Raw genomic sequence first — 14,936 nt, forward strand, 5'->3', positions numbered from 1 at the left:
CTACCGAGTTCCAAACTGCCTCTGGAAGCAACATCAGCACAAGAACTATTCGTCGGGAGCTTCATGAAATGGGTTTCCATGGCTGAGCAGCTGCATACAAGCCTAAGATCACCTTGCGTAATGCCAAGCGTCAGCTGGAGTGTTGTAAAGCTCGCTGCCTTTGGACTCTGGAGCAGTGGAAACGCGTTCTCCGGAGTGATGAATCACGCTTCACCATCTGGCAGACCTACGGACTAATCTGGGTTTGGCGGAGAACGCTACCTGCCCGAATGCATAGTGCTGACTGTAAGGTTTGGTGGAGTAATGGTCTGGGGCTGTTTTTCATGGTTTGGGCTAGGCCCCTTAGTACCAGTGAAGGGAAATCTTAACGCTACAGCTTACAATGACATGCTAGACGGTTCTGTGCTTCTAACATTGTGGCAACAGTTTGGGGAAGGCCCTTTCCTGTTTCAGCATGACAATGCCCCCGTGCACAAAGCAAGATCCATACAGAAATGGTTTGTCGAGATTGGTGTGGAAGAACTTGACTGGCCTGCACAGTGCCCTGACCTCAACCCCATCAAACACCTTTGGAATAAATTGGAACGCCGACTGCGAACCAGGCCTTATCGCCCAACGTCAATGCTCGACCTCACTAATGCTCCTGCAGCTGAATGGAAGCAAGTCCACACAGCAATGTTCCAACATCTTGTGGAAAACCTTCCCAGAAGAGTGGAGGATGTTATAGCAGCAAAGGGGGGACCAACTCCATATTAATGCCCTTGATTTTGGAATGAGATGTTCGAAGAGCAGTTGTCCACATACTTTTGGCTAATAGTGCAATAGTGCAACAGTGAAATATATATTCTTGGATAATACTAATTATTTTACAAATGATATTACTGATCACGTTTATACTATCCCATTGACTACATTGTTGATGCTTATTTTTTTAACTTAAAAGCCAGGCACAAACAACTCATCAAATATTGAATCCAATGATATATAATTGATCCTATGGTATATAGCATTAGACCTATGATAGCATTTCATAATATATCATACTGTATGTTCATAGATATTTCATGATGCACAGTGCCTTATCCTCGAGGATCAAGTCTTTGCTACTTACGAGTTCATACATCTATACCACCGTCTGTACTTTAAGATGTGGTGGCTAAGATGAGTACCCACTCCCTGCAGCATTATGCAAGCACATGCTCACAAGTGACAAGGTATACGTTCTTAAAATAGGCCCGGCTCAGATTCAATTCTGTTCGCTGGACTATATGGTGACCCGCTGTCGTTAAAGTAGAAATCTCCTTGACGTTAGATAAACAGGAACTGGATCAAACTTACTTAGAAACTGATATAAAATCACGGAGATGAATGACCTGTCATGTATATGTAAACATTTCACTGTAAGGATTACCTACACCTGTTGTATTCGACGCATGTGGCAAATAACATTTGATTTGAACCTGTATTTGATCAAATATTGTATTTTACCTGCAGTATCAAAGATCAAAAAGCCTAATCACAGTAATTGGTACATGGCGGCTGTGTTTTAGCAATTTTGGCATTAAGGGCTTTCAAGTGGAGTGCATCTGCTTTTCTCCTGCTAGACATGAGGATATCACAGTCATGCCACAATGAATGACATTGCTAGAGCCAGGAACAGTAAACATTACCAACCCCTACACTGTAAGAAAAATACCTATCTACTGTGTATTTAACTATTTCACTCTAATTGCATAATTCCTTGTAAGGGACTGAAATACATTGTTGTATTGTTGTTTAAACAAAGTTGTCTGTTTAATTCTGGTTGCTCCCCTGAAAACCTTACATGCTTACACCATTTTACACCCAAACAGTAGAACCTCGATCAGTGGGTTCAGTTATTCACATCTGATAAAAAGCCAGGTCACTGTTCTTTAAAGCCAAGTTACTGTTCTCCTTAAACTGGGTGGCTGTGAGGGATGTAGACTCTATCAGCTCCCCACTTAACAGAGGTACATTTTTACATCATTCAAATCAGTTAACTAAACACATTCCTTTATTTGAGGAATTCCATTCTTTCACATTTCAAGAGCTTAAAGCCTGGTAAAAACACAAACCTCACACAAGTGTGTTCAGCCAAGATACCAGCGTTGGGGAAGCTACTCTAAAATAGTTTATTAGGTACACCCATCTAGTTCCAGGTCGGAACCCCCTTTTCCTCCAGAACAGCCAGAATTCTTCGGGGAGTGGATTCTACAAGGTGTGGCATTCTAACGTTGCTCAATTGGTATTGATGGACATATGTGTGCCAGGAAAACCTTCCCCACACTATTACACCACCAGCCTGTACCATTGACACCAGGCAGGATGGGGCCATGGACTCATGCTGCTTACGCCAAATCATGACTCATCAGCATGACTCATCAGCATGACTCATCAGCATGACTCATCAGCATGACTCATCAGCATGACTCGACTCATCAGCATGACTCAACAGGAACCGGGATTCGTCAGGGCAGGCGATGTTTTTCCAGTCCTCAATTGTCCAGTGTTGATGATCACGTGCCCACTAGAGCCACTTCTTCTTGTTTTTAGCTGATAGGAGTGGAACCCGGTGTGGTCATCTGCTGTAATAGCCAATCTGTGACAAGGACCGAGTTGTTTTTGCCCACAGGACTGCCACTGAGTGGATGTTTTTTGTTTGTTGCACCGTTGTCTTTAAACCCTAGACACTGTTGTGCGCAAAAAGCCCAGGAGGCTGGCTGTTTCTGAGATACTGCAACTGGCGCACCTGGCACTGACGATTATACCATGCTCAAAGTCGCTTAAGTCATTCGTTTTGCCCATTCTAACATTTAATCGAACAGTAACTGAATGCCTCGATGCCCGTCTGCCTGCTTTATATAGCAAGCCACGACCACGTGTATCACTGTCTGTAGGAGCAAACCATTTTCGTGAATGGTGGTGTACCTAATAAACTGTGCCGAGTGTGTACTTTACCAAGCTACTAATTACTTCACACTAGAAAACGTTAAGCTATACGAAATCTACCCTTAAGAAAAACATAATTTACTTGACTAAAGTTACTTTGAAAAAATAGTTCACATCATCCAAACTACTTCGTGAAAAATCATCATATCTAAATCTGAAATGTCATAGACTACAAATTGCAAGAACAAATCCCTCTGGAGTCAAACGTTAACATGTGCAATTTAAACACAAAAACTATGTTTCAAGTGAGAACTACGCAGGTCTGGTGCCGAAAAAGAAAGGAAATTCTTTATTTTCTTTTCATTATCAAAAATGCAGTGTGTAGTTCCAGTAGTTAGCTAGTTAGCGTGGCAAAAACGGAACCTGGAACCAAGCTACTGCATATTGTAGTTAAATTACTAGTTGAACTACAGTAGATGTAGTTCACTACTCCTGAACACTGCAAGATACTGAAACTAAGAGCAATTTTAAAGTTAGCAGCCGGCATCTCTGTCTGGCTGGAATCAAAAAGAATGGGTTATTCAGTCACCGCCCCACAAGTGCGTAATATGGATTTTAGACTGGTTTGATCTCCTCTGAGTTATTTTTAACTTCAAAGTTGGCTGAACAGTGAAAAAGAACAAACCTATGATATGACCGTAGGTGGTTTCATTTGATTCCTGCCTCTCAGTTATGGAGAACTTAACAGGTTATGGACCGAATCCCCTCGTTCTCTGTTCCACCTTCTGGAGGTCAGAGCAGTATACAACAACAGAAGACAGCGGGCATTAAAAGCAGCATGTCACATCCTATATTCTGACTGAAAGACCGGGGCCATGTCTTTGATCATTATTGATAAGATCTCCTGTATCCCCAAGCAAAACACTGCTTTGCCATTAGAGGGCAGCCTTTCAATGATATCACACCATCACACCATCAAGCTTTTCTAAAGACACACTGACATACACACTTTGCAGAAACACATCGTTGTAATATGGATTATGGCAAGTTGTTAGCTAGTGTTTTGTCTGATTTGATCTCCTTATTGAATGGGATTTGTTTGTTGTTCTAATGCCCTGCCTTGCATTTCTACTGTTGTTGTTTTTGGTATTATTTGATCATGTTGTATACAGTTGGGTTTCCGAACTACGACACTCCAAACAGAATACGTAACGATACTGCTTTAGTAGTGCCTAGCCCTAGACAGAGCAGAGACAGATTCAGCTACACTTTCAACAGTATCTCCTCCTCAAGCTGGTATTGTATAGCGGAAGTGTCTTGTGCCGGGACTTACCCCTGTAACTTTTCTGTTTGCGTTACAAAGCTTTACAGTTGGCTGACAACTGTACATTTCCAGCTGAGTATCAGGGTGGTGTGCTGACGATGACGAAATTTAGGGAAATGCCTTTTATATTCACAGTACCTCAATATTTAATGTGGAGGATCCATTGCTGACACAGATAGTTCTCCATGATCATTTGAGCTCAGAGTCACGTTTTCTTACACATCAATGTCACACCGCAGGCTCGGCTTCTGTCTTTCCATCTGTTGTTATTCATTAGTATGCGAGGGGAAAATACCTAACTCAACTGTTTTAGAGAGGCTTAAATAATGAACCTTTGGGTTAATCTAAATGACCTGAAAGAGATGTTGATATTTAGTGCTGTGTTTAATTTAATTCCCTGTGATGTCTTAATTGAATGAACAGACAGCTGCACAAAGCATGCTGTAGAATACATCACTGAGGAGCAATACAATGTGAACCCAACTCTCTTCACCCAAGGCAATTCACCAGCAATGCTGTCCAGGCCCATGTTCATGTCATGAACCTTTTGTCTGCTAATTTGTTCATGGGAGTTAGGCAGAGGTGGGAGTCTTAGCACTCAAGTCCCAAGTCAAGACAGGCAAGTCCGAGTCAAGTCTCAAGTCAAGACTCAAGTCCTAAACTTTGAGTTTCGAGTCCTAAACAAGTCATAATGTGCTCTTCAACAAATGTAATACCATTTCATATTTTTAACAAGAGTAACAGTTAGTATATTACATTTACGCAAATCATGAATGTTTTTAAAAATATATATATTTATTACTTTCCAAATAAACTTTATATTTCCATGGAAATATATCAAATCAAATCAAAGTTTATTTGTCACGTGCGCCGAATACAACAAGTGAAATGCTTACTTACAGGCTCTAACCAATAGCGCAAAAAAGGTATTAGGTGAACAATAGGTAAGTAAAGAAATAAAACAACAGTAAAAAGACAGGCTATATACAGTAGCGAGGCTATAAAAGTAGCGAGGCTACATACAGACACCGGTTAGTCAGATTGAGGTAGATATGGTTAAAGTGACTATGCATATATGATGAACAGAGAGTAGCAGTAGCGTAAAAGAGGGGTTGGCGGGTGGTGGGTGGCGGGACACAATGCAGATAGCCCGGTTAGCCAATGTGCGGGAGCACTGGTTGGTCGGCCCAATTGAGGTAGTATGTACATGAATGTATAGTTAAAGTGACTATGCATATATGATAAACAGAGAGTAGCAGCAGCGTAAAAAGAGGGGTTGGGGGGGAGCATACAATGCAAATAGTCTGGGTAGCCATTTGATTACATGTTCAGGAGTCTTATGGCTTGGGGGTAAAAACTGTTGAGAAGCCTTTTTGTCCTAGACTTGGCACTTCGGTACCGCTTGCCATGCGGTAGTAGAGAGAACAGTCTATGACTGGGGTGGCTGGGGTCTTTGACAATTTTTAGGGCCTTCCTCTGACACCGCCTGGTGTAGTGGTCCTGGATGGCAGGCAGCTTAGCCCCAGTGATGTACTGGGCTGTACGCAATACCCTCTGTAGTGCCTTGCGGTCAGAGGCCGAGCAATTGCCATACCAGGCAGTGATGCAACCAGTCAGGATGCTCTCGATGTTGCAGCTGTAGAACCTTTTGAGGATCTCAGGACCCATGCCAAATCTTTTTCGTTTCCTGAAGGGGAATAGGTGTTGTCGTGCCCTCTTCACGACTGTCTTGGTGTATTTGGACCATTCTAGTTTGTTGTTGATGTGGACACCAAGGAACTTGAAGCTCTCAACCTGCTCCACTACAGCCCTGTCGATGAGAATGGGGGCGCGCTCGGTCCTCCTTTTCCTGTATTCCATAATCATCTCCTTAGTCTTGGTTACGTTGAGGGAGAGGTTGTTATTCTGGAACCACCCGGCCAGGTCTCTGACCTCCTCCCTATAGGCTGTCTCGTCACCACTGTTGTGTCGTCTGCAAACTTAATGATGGTGTTGGAGTCGTGCCTGGCCATGCAGTCGTGGGTGAACAGAAACTACAGGAGGGGGCTGAGCATGCACACCTGGGGAGCTCCAGTGTTGAGGATCAACGTGGCAGATGTGTTGCTACCTACCCTCACCACCTGGGGGCAGCCTGTCAGGAAGTCCAGGATCCAGTTGCAGAGGGAGGTGTTTAGTCCCAGGATTCTTAGCTTAGTGATGAGCTTTGAGGGTACTATGGGTGTTGAATGCTGAGCTGTAGTCAATGAATAGCATTCTCACATAAGTGTTCCTTTTGTCCATGTTGGAAAGGGCAGTGTGGAGTGCAATAGAGATTGCATTATCTGTGGATCTGTTTGGGCGGTATGCAAATTGGAGTGGGTCTAGGGTTTCTGGGATAATGGTGTTGATGTGAGCCATTACCAACCTTTCAAAGCACTTCATGGCTACGGACGTGCATGCTATGGGTCTGTAGTCATTTAGGCAGGTTGCCTTTGTGTTCTTGGGCACAGAGACTATGGTGGTCGGCTTGAAACATGTTGGTATTACAGACTCAATCAGGGACATGTTGAAAATGTCAGTGAAGACACCTGCCAGTTGGTCAGCACATGCCCGGAGCACACGTCCTGGTAATCCATCTGGCCCCGCAGCCTTGTGAATGTTGACCTGTTTAAAGGTCTTACTCACGTCAGCTACGGAGAGCATGATCACACAGTCGTCCGGAACAGCTGATGCTCTCATGCATGCCTCAGTGTTGCTTGCCTCGAAGCGAGCATAGAAGTGATTTAGCTCGTCTGGTAGGCTCGTGTCACTGGGCAGCTCGTGGCTGTGCTTCCCTTTGTAGTCTGTAATAGTTTGCAAGCCCTGCCACATAAGACGAGTGTCAGAGCCGGTGTAGTGTGATTCAATCTTAGCCCTGTATTGACGCTTTGCCTGTTTGATGGTTCGTCGCAGGGCATAGCAGGATTTTTTGTAAGCTTCCGCCAAAGCGGCAGCTCTACCCTTTAGCTCAGTGCGGATGTTGCCTGTAATCCATGGCTTCTGGTAGGGGTATGTACGTACAGTCACTGTTCGGACGATGTCCTCGATGCACTTATTGATAAAGCCAGTGACTGATGTGGTGTACTCCTCAATGCCATTGGAAGAATCCCGGAACATGTTCCAGTCTGTTATAGCAAAACAGTCCTGTAGCTTAGCATCTGCTTCATCTGACCACTTTTTTATAGACCGAGTCACTAGTGCTTCCTGCTTTAATTTTTGCTTGTAAGCAGGAATCATGGGGGTTAGAGTTGTGGTCGGATTTACCAAATGGAGGGCGAGGGAGAGCTTTGTACGTGTCTCTGTGTGTGGAGTACAGGTGATTTAGATTTTTTTCCCCTCTGGTTGCACATTTAACATGTTGATAGAAATTTGGTAGAACTGATTTCAGTTTCCCTGCATTAAAGTCTCCGGCCACTAGGAGTGTCGCCTCTGGATGAGTGGTTTCCTGTTTGCTTATTTCCTTATACAGCTGACTGAGTGTGGTCTTAGTGCCAGCATCTGTCTGTGGTGGTAAATAAACAGCCACAAAAAGTATAACTGAAAACTCTCTAGGCAAGTAGTGTAGCCTGCAATTTATCACAATATACTCCACTTCAGGCGAGCAAAATCTAGAGACTTCCTTAGAGTTTGTGCACCAGCTGTTGTTTACAAATATGCACAGACCGTCCCCCCTCGTCTTACCGGAGTGTGCTGTTCTATCTTGCCGGTGCAGCGTATATCCCGCTAGCTGAATATCCATGTCGTCATTCAGCCACGATTCAGTCAAACATAGGATATTACAGTTTTTGATGTCCCGTTGGTAGGATATTTGTGATCGTACTTCATCTAATTTATTGTCCAATGATTGCACGTTGGCGAGTAGTGTTGACGGTAACGGCAGCTTTCCCAATCGCCTTTTCCGGGTCCTGACCAGGCATCCGGCACTTTGTCCTCTGTACCTGCGTCGCTTCCTCTTGCAAATAACGGGGATGTCGGGCCTGTGGGGTGTTTGGAGAATGTCCTCTGTGTCCTCCTTGTTGTAGAAAAAATCTTTGTCTAATCCGAGGTGAGTGATCGCTGTCCTGATATACAGAAGCTCTTTTTCGCCATAAGATACGGTTGCAGAAACATTATGTACAAAATAAGTTACAAATAACGCGAAAAAAATCACATATTAGCACAATTGGTTGGGCGCCCGTAAAACTGCTGCCATTTCTTCCAGCGCCATTTTACATGGGTAGCCATGAGAAAGACCTCCCCATAGTGATTGAGTATCGAGGATCGTAATTGGGCGATGTAGGCTTGTACATAATCGCCCAACCTTACAAACACACACCCTCTCTGTGTGTGGTTACAGTAGGCTAACGTATGTCAATGATGGTTTTAGGAACAGCAGTAACATCAGGCAGGATTTAGGCTACCAGCTGCCTAGCCAGTTGTAGCTCAATCTTGGGTGCAATGATCACGTTCCCGCACAGACTGCATGGTGCAGGCTCATTGATTTAACGTTACGTTAGCCTGCATGCTACACTAGCAAAGTTATAAATTATATAGCTGTCGGCTATATTAGCCACGACTTGTTGTCCCGCATGTTTTTGCAAGTTCCAATGCGTTTTTATGTTGATACGGCGTAGTCTTTATATCCAAAAATAATAATTTTGGGTATCATCTTTCCAAGGGCTCCATCTGAAATCACCCGCCGATGTTCCTCTGCACTGCCACGCGCAACTTTTTCTCAGCTGGCACAATTTGATTGGCTGCTGTCCGATTCAAACTGTAATCCGTTAAATGAAGAGTTGATGCACTGCACACCTTTTTTAATAGCATCATTTTTAATATTTGTGCTTGGGTAGGGTATCAAGTCAGTTCGAGTCAAAAGGTCCAAGTTAAGTCACGAGTCGTTGGTGTTAAAGTCAAAGTCGAGTTGCAAGTCCTCATATTTGTGACTCGAGTCTGACTCGAGCCCAAGTCATGTGACTCGAGTCCACACCTCTGGAGCTAGGTAAACTGAAGTATCTGTAAAATAACTCAGGCATTGAATGCAAATACTAATTTGCATATGCACATGACCATAAAACCAGAACGCATAACCAAGGATGAACACCCAACCAGGCTATTCTTCGCTTGGAAGTAAAAACATATAGTATTATGTGCTTCACGTCTTCAGACTTTCATATCGTGTATCACATTTCAAAGAATGAAATGTCTTGGCGAAGAGAATTTCGCAGAGGGCAAGATGTTACTTAACAGTGGATATGTTGGGAGGTTTGTGCTAATGCAGCGGTCTTTATATGCATCACAGGAGAACCAAGAAATGAAGAGCGACACCACGGCTGTCTTTTTGGCTTTTAGGTCAATCTGCAATAGTATTGTGAAAAGACAGGACAGGAACACATCAGTCTCCAATGCACCATCTGACAAGTCCTTTCTCTCTCAGTGTTTTCTCAGACTCACACAATCACATTCACACATAAAGCCATAATGTATAGTATAAAATAATAACCCGTCCTTAATACAAAGAATGTATAATCTTAATTCTTAGACAATAGAACCATACCTGCAATAGTATTGTGAAAAGACAGGACAGGAACACATCTCCAGTGCACCATCTGACAAGTTGTTCTATACAGGAGCATGAAGAAAGGTAAAACACATATCCTGTCTCACATCCCACAACACACATCCATTTCAGTGTTGACAGTATTAAAATACAACAACTCGTGTATAAAAACACTGTAATACAAACAAGCTACAACGTGGAATCGCCTTTATCCCATTCAGATCTTAGAGGGCTGAAACTACATCTCCCATAATGCAAAGCTAGCATCAGTCGGCAGCTCAGCAAACCGTTTGCGTCACAGAAAGGCATGCTAGCTAGAACAGCAATACTTTTTAGCACTCTGTAAACTATATTAATAACAATAAAACTCTGAAAGTTACATGTTTCAATAGTCTACAGCATTAACCTTGGGATGTTTTAATTATTTCACGTCATTGGACTTCTACAAAGGAGTAATCTGCAACACACCTTTCTCTCTCAGTGTTTTCTCAGACTGAGGAGAAAGGGAGCTACAGGTAGTACCAGGGTGTTAGTAGGTGACATAAGCACTCAAATGAACTAAAATAAATGTAATGAAATATAACCCGAAGATGTGAACATCATTCAGCTACTGTAGCTGCCTACTTAACATCAACAGGCAGCACTAGTAGCGCAACATATTAAAAATAGACACCAAAAGTAAAGTTCCTGGTGATCATAGCGATCTGACTCCCCCCTTCTGTCCGAACTTGGAATATTCCTGTTTGCGGCCTTGGGCCACTGACCTTTAACCTGGTTGTTCTGTTCTGCATTGTGTACTATTCTAATATCTTGAAGTTTGATGGAATAACCTTTTTAACTCTCCTACACTAAGCATCCAGAATTAACATATTGTTATTATTGTGCTTCCTTTTCAGGCTCCTTGAGCAACATTTCCAGTGATGTCTTGTCAGCCAACCTCAGCTGTAATGATTCTGGGACTAATGGGACCTGTGTGGTGGGGGAAGAGGAGGTGGGAAGCCCCTACAAAGCCGTGGAGATGGTCTTCATCGCCCTGGTTACAGGCTCCCTTAGTTTTGTCACTGTCACAGGCAACATCCTGGTGATGCTCTCCATTAAAGTAAATCGGCACCTCCAGACGGTCAACAACTACTTCCTGTTTAGCCTGGCGTGTGCAGACCTTATCATTGGTGCGTTCTCCATGAACCTCTACACTGTCTACATCATCGTGGGCTATTGGCCCCTGGGACCTGTAGCGTGTGACTTGTGGCTGGCCCTGGATTACGTGGTGAGCAATGCTTCTGTCATGAACCTTCTTATTATTAGCTTTGACCGCTACTTCTGTGTCACCAAGCCCCTGAGCTATCCAGCCAGAAGGACCACCAAAATGGCTGGGCTGATGATTGCAGGTGCCTGGATTCTCTCCTTCATTCTTTGGGCCCCTGCTATCCTGTTTTGGCAGTTTATTGTTGGAGAACGCACGGTTCCACCTGGAGAGTGCTACATCCAGTTTCTCTCCAATCCTGCCGTCACTTTCGGCACAGCCATCGCTGCCTTCTACCTGCCTGTGGTCATCATGATGGTGCTCTACATCCACATCTCTCTGGCCAGCCGCAGCCGGGTGTCCAAGCAAAAGCCTGAGGCTGAGAAAAAGAAGAAGGGCCTCAAGATACCTAACCCACTCAAGAGCCACATCCTTAACAGACAGAATAACAACAACCAGTCCCCCAAACCCAGTCTGGAGTCCTGCAACACTGGTGAAGCTGTGAAGAATGGCAAGATTGATGAGTCTGTTGTTTCCACCAAGGCTGACGCTAGTGTCAATCCAGAAGAGAAAGAGAGTTCCAATGGCTCCAGCATGGCCAGCATTGCCCCCAAGGAGAGGGCCAACAGTGAAGCCATTTCCGAGGGAGGCCTTGGCATTGCTCCTGCACCTGCTCCTGCACCTGAACCTGCACCTGCAGCGGCAACCGTTAAACTCAACCCTGCCTCTAAATGGTCCAAGATCAAGATTGTAACCAAGCAGGCTGGTGACGAGTGCATTACTGCCATCGAGATTCAGCCACCCACCCAGGGGGGCGAGACCCGCTCTATCCCAGTCAACCGCCCCCGGAAGGTGGCGCGCAAGTTTGCCAGTATTGCCCGCAGCCAGGTGAAGAGGAAGCGCCAAATGGCAGCCAGGGAGAAAAAGGTGACCAAAACCATCTTCGCCATCCTGCTTGCCTTCATCCTCACATGGACCCCGTACAACGTCATGGTGCTCATCAGCACCTTCTGCCACTCCTGTGTCCCGGACACTGTGTGGGCCATCGGCTACTGGCTGTGCTACGTCAACAGCACCATCAACCCAGCCTGCTACGCCCTCTGCAACGCCACTTTCAAGAAGACCTTTAAGAATCTCCTCATGTGCCAGTATAAGAATATTGGAACAAGATGAGCTGGAGCATACATACAGTAGTAGGGCTGGTGAGGGGAAATATTACTGAGACATCTGGAGGGCTGAGTGGTTACAGTAGAAAGGGGAGGAGGGAGCCTCCACAGTGAGCCTCCACAGTCACGTTTATGAACTTATGTCACACTCAACGCTCCTCTGAGATGTCTTAGCCACAGAAGATAGTAACATCTTAGCTACGTCCAAATGATACAGTATGAATATGATGGCCAATGTGAGGATGGGGCAAATGAAGAATCTGAGATCAGCCAAAGTTATAGAGTCCAAACATGTCTAAGTTGTTTTCTTTTCCCCCCTGGAACCTTATTGTGATGACCAACGAGGACTAATTCGTATCTGCTGAAACGTGGTAACAATCTTCAAAAAGCCCAGCGGAACGTCAGTAGACTAAGGCCAGGCCAAGACTTCCGTCATCCCTCTCCAAGATACCACCACCAAAATCAGAGACAGTGAGGGCAGTGTTACATAATGTCTGGGTGTACGGCAAAAGACACATTAAAAAGGAGCTTGGAAATCTTCCTTTATACAACAGTATAAAAGGAAACAAGCATGAAATGTCTAATTAAAATATCCATTTCCTCCTTTCCCTCCTCCTTGAGAAAATGATTAACTCTTCACGGAAATGGAGGCACTCCCTCACATCAGTGAATCATAATCATAATGTGATATGGAGAGCAAAGATGATATGGATCCTTTGTTGTTGCAGACTGTCTAACCTCAAGGCTATTTGCACGTACGTCAACATACTGCTGGTGACTTGAAATAAGTTGTTACCCCTGAAAGTACTGTATGCATATCCATTCACCTCCCACTGACCAACAAAATATTGATGTATATGTTTTGTTCAAAATTGATCTTCAAAAGTGACAAACTGTTGATGGCAGTACAAGGCCAATGCATAAGTAACAACCAGTGTTTGGCTCCAAACAATTAATGTATCTTGTTGTTACGTTATAAGGAGGAAAACCCACCGGCAACGATAAAGCTTTAATTCATTGCCAGCTTCACAATTATGGAAGTGTTGTGTTTTTAAATTTGGCCTTCACTGCAACTGGAACTGCCGGTACAAAATACAAACACTTGTTTATAGGGGATACTTATCTCGAGAGTATTAAACATATTTTCTATGTTATCTCCTGCCTAATTATGAATGTGTAAATAGAAGGCCATGGTATGCTCTAAAAAGGTGCAGTTTCTCTCATGCATTTCATATCTGAATGTTTGTACCTCTCTTGTATTATGTTTGTGATTTACACATAATTTTACAAATTGAATATAAACTATCTATATATATATAAATATATATATATAACTGTATGTATATGTAAAAGATATTAAGAGAGTGTATTTCTAAATTGATTTAAAGTCAGGAATTTTGGTAAAAAAAATTAACCAGTTGTGTTTTGGTGACTAAGTCCCTTATATTTGTAAATTTGCCACTATTCTCCATGTTGGGTTACAATGTGTGAAGTCCAGCTTGTACCTCCCCAGCCTATATCCATATTCATTAGGTCACACCAATGATTAGGTGGGTAATATTACTAGCTTATCTAACTGGTTCAATGCATTTTCAAAGAAGGACCTTCTAACAAAGAACTAAATGCATCAAAGTAGGGATTAGTGGGGGAAAATAACTGATGTTGTCTGGGCATGACCTGGTAATGTAAAATGACCAGCTATGGATGTGCATCCATATAAAACAGATTTTGAAATGTTCATGGGGTGATTACTGTGGTGGTAAAGCTTGATGAATAATCCTACTTTAATTCATGAATATCACATTGGCATGACAGGCTGGGTGCGACCCCAAAAAAAGAGTGAAAGGGAGAGTGTAAAACATGACCACAGTTTCCTGTAGTATGGCCCCTTCCCTAAAACAACTATCCAGAGACAGTGTACAGAGGATTGTATCTTTTTGTAATGCTTAATAAAGATCTTGTACCATTGGAATAGTATTTTAAATGATTTGACATGTACAGTATGCTTTCTGATTTAATATACAGTATTAATGGAATATATTTTGCATGCCACGAGTATTACCAGTCAGACTATGGTATATAGAGTTAACATTGACAGGTAGTGATATCTGTTTGAGACAATGGGAGGAGAGCTGGGGCCAGTGACCGAGCAGTGACACTGCCCGTTGTCTTAAAGGACCCATTAAAGGACTATGCCAGTTCTGGATTTACTAGATTTACACATCTAGTTTTTCTGGATCTATGTCAAGTAATGCAAGGGGAAGAAATGGCACAGCAGCCATTTTGGGAGGGGGTGTGGATGACCACACGCCATAGCAGTCATCTCATGGCTGTGCTGAGAGCCCAGGGGAGCACCGGATCCAGCAGGAGACCCTCAGAACCAAAACACAGCAGCACAAATTATGGCACCACGACTTCAGGTCATACACTCAGCAAGGACCTGTGGGCTTTATAACAAATCTACTGGTTTTGCCCTGTTTTAAAGGTAATTTGGTTTACTCGTTCAACCACGCCTCTTTCTCGCAATAATGATGAGACATCGCCTGACATTTGACATCATTATCAACTGGTGCCATTCATTTTATTACTTGATCTTACAGGTCAACGGTAACATAGTAGTGAACATGACAGGTCCTGAAATCATTTTCTTATTAAAGGGGGCTGAACATACTGATTTAGCCTCGGTTTCAATCGCCCTCATTAGGAAATGAAACTGAGAATGAGATTTGGGTCTTG

The 14,936-nt window shown here is 43.5% G+C and overlaps 1 protein-coding gene across 7 annotated transcripts in view; it reads left to right on the forward strand.

The window, feature by feature from the left end:
• Nucleotides 1–14,172, forward strand: part of LOC115202872 (muscarinic acetylcholine receptor M4) — a 177,469-nt gene extending 163,297 nt beyond the window's left edge. For all 7 annotated transcript variants that reach the window (XM_029766998.1, XM_029766996.1, XM_029767000.1 and 4 more), the window contains one exon: nt 10,688–14,172. In XM_029766998.1, the coding sequence (XP_029622858.1) occupies nt 10,688–12,207 (1,520 nt within the window). In that variant the 3' untranslated portion in view covers nt 12,208–14,172. The remainder of the gene's footprint in view (nt 1–10,687) is intronic.
• Nucleotides 14,173–14,936: the final 764 nt, after the last annotated feature.

The sequence above is a fragment of the Salmo trutta genome, chromosome 12 (genome assembly GCF_901001165.1).
Source record: "Salmo trutta chromosome 12, fSalTru1.1, whole genome shotgun sequence".
Taxonomy (NCBI): domain Eukaryota; kingdom Metazoa; phylum Chordata; class Actinopteri; order Salmoniformes; family Salmonidae; genus Salmo; species Salmo trutta.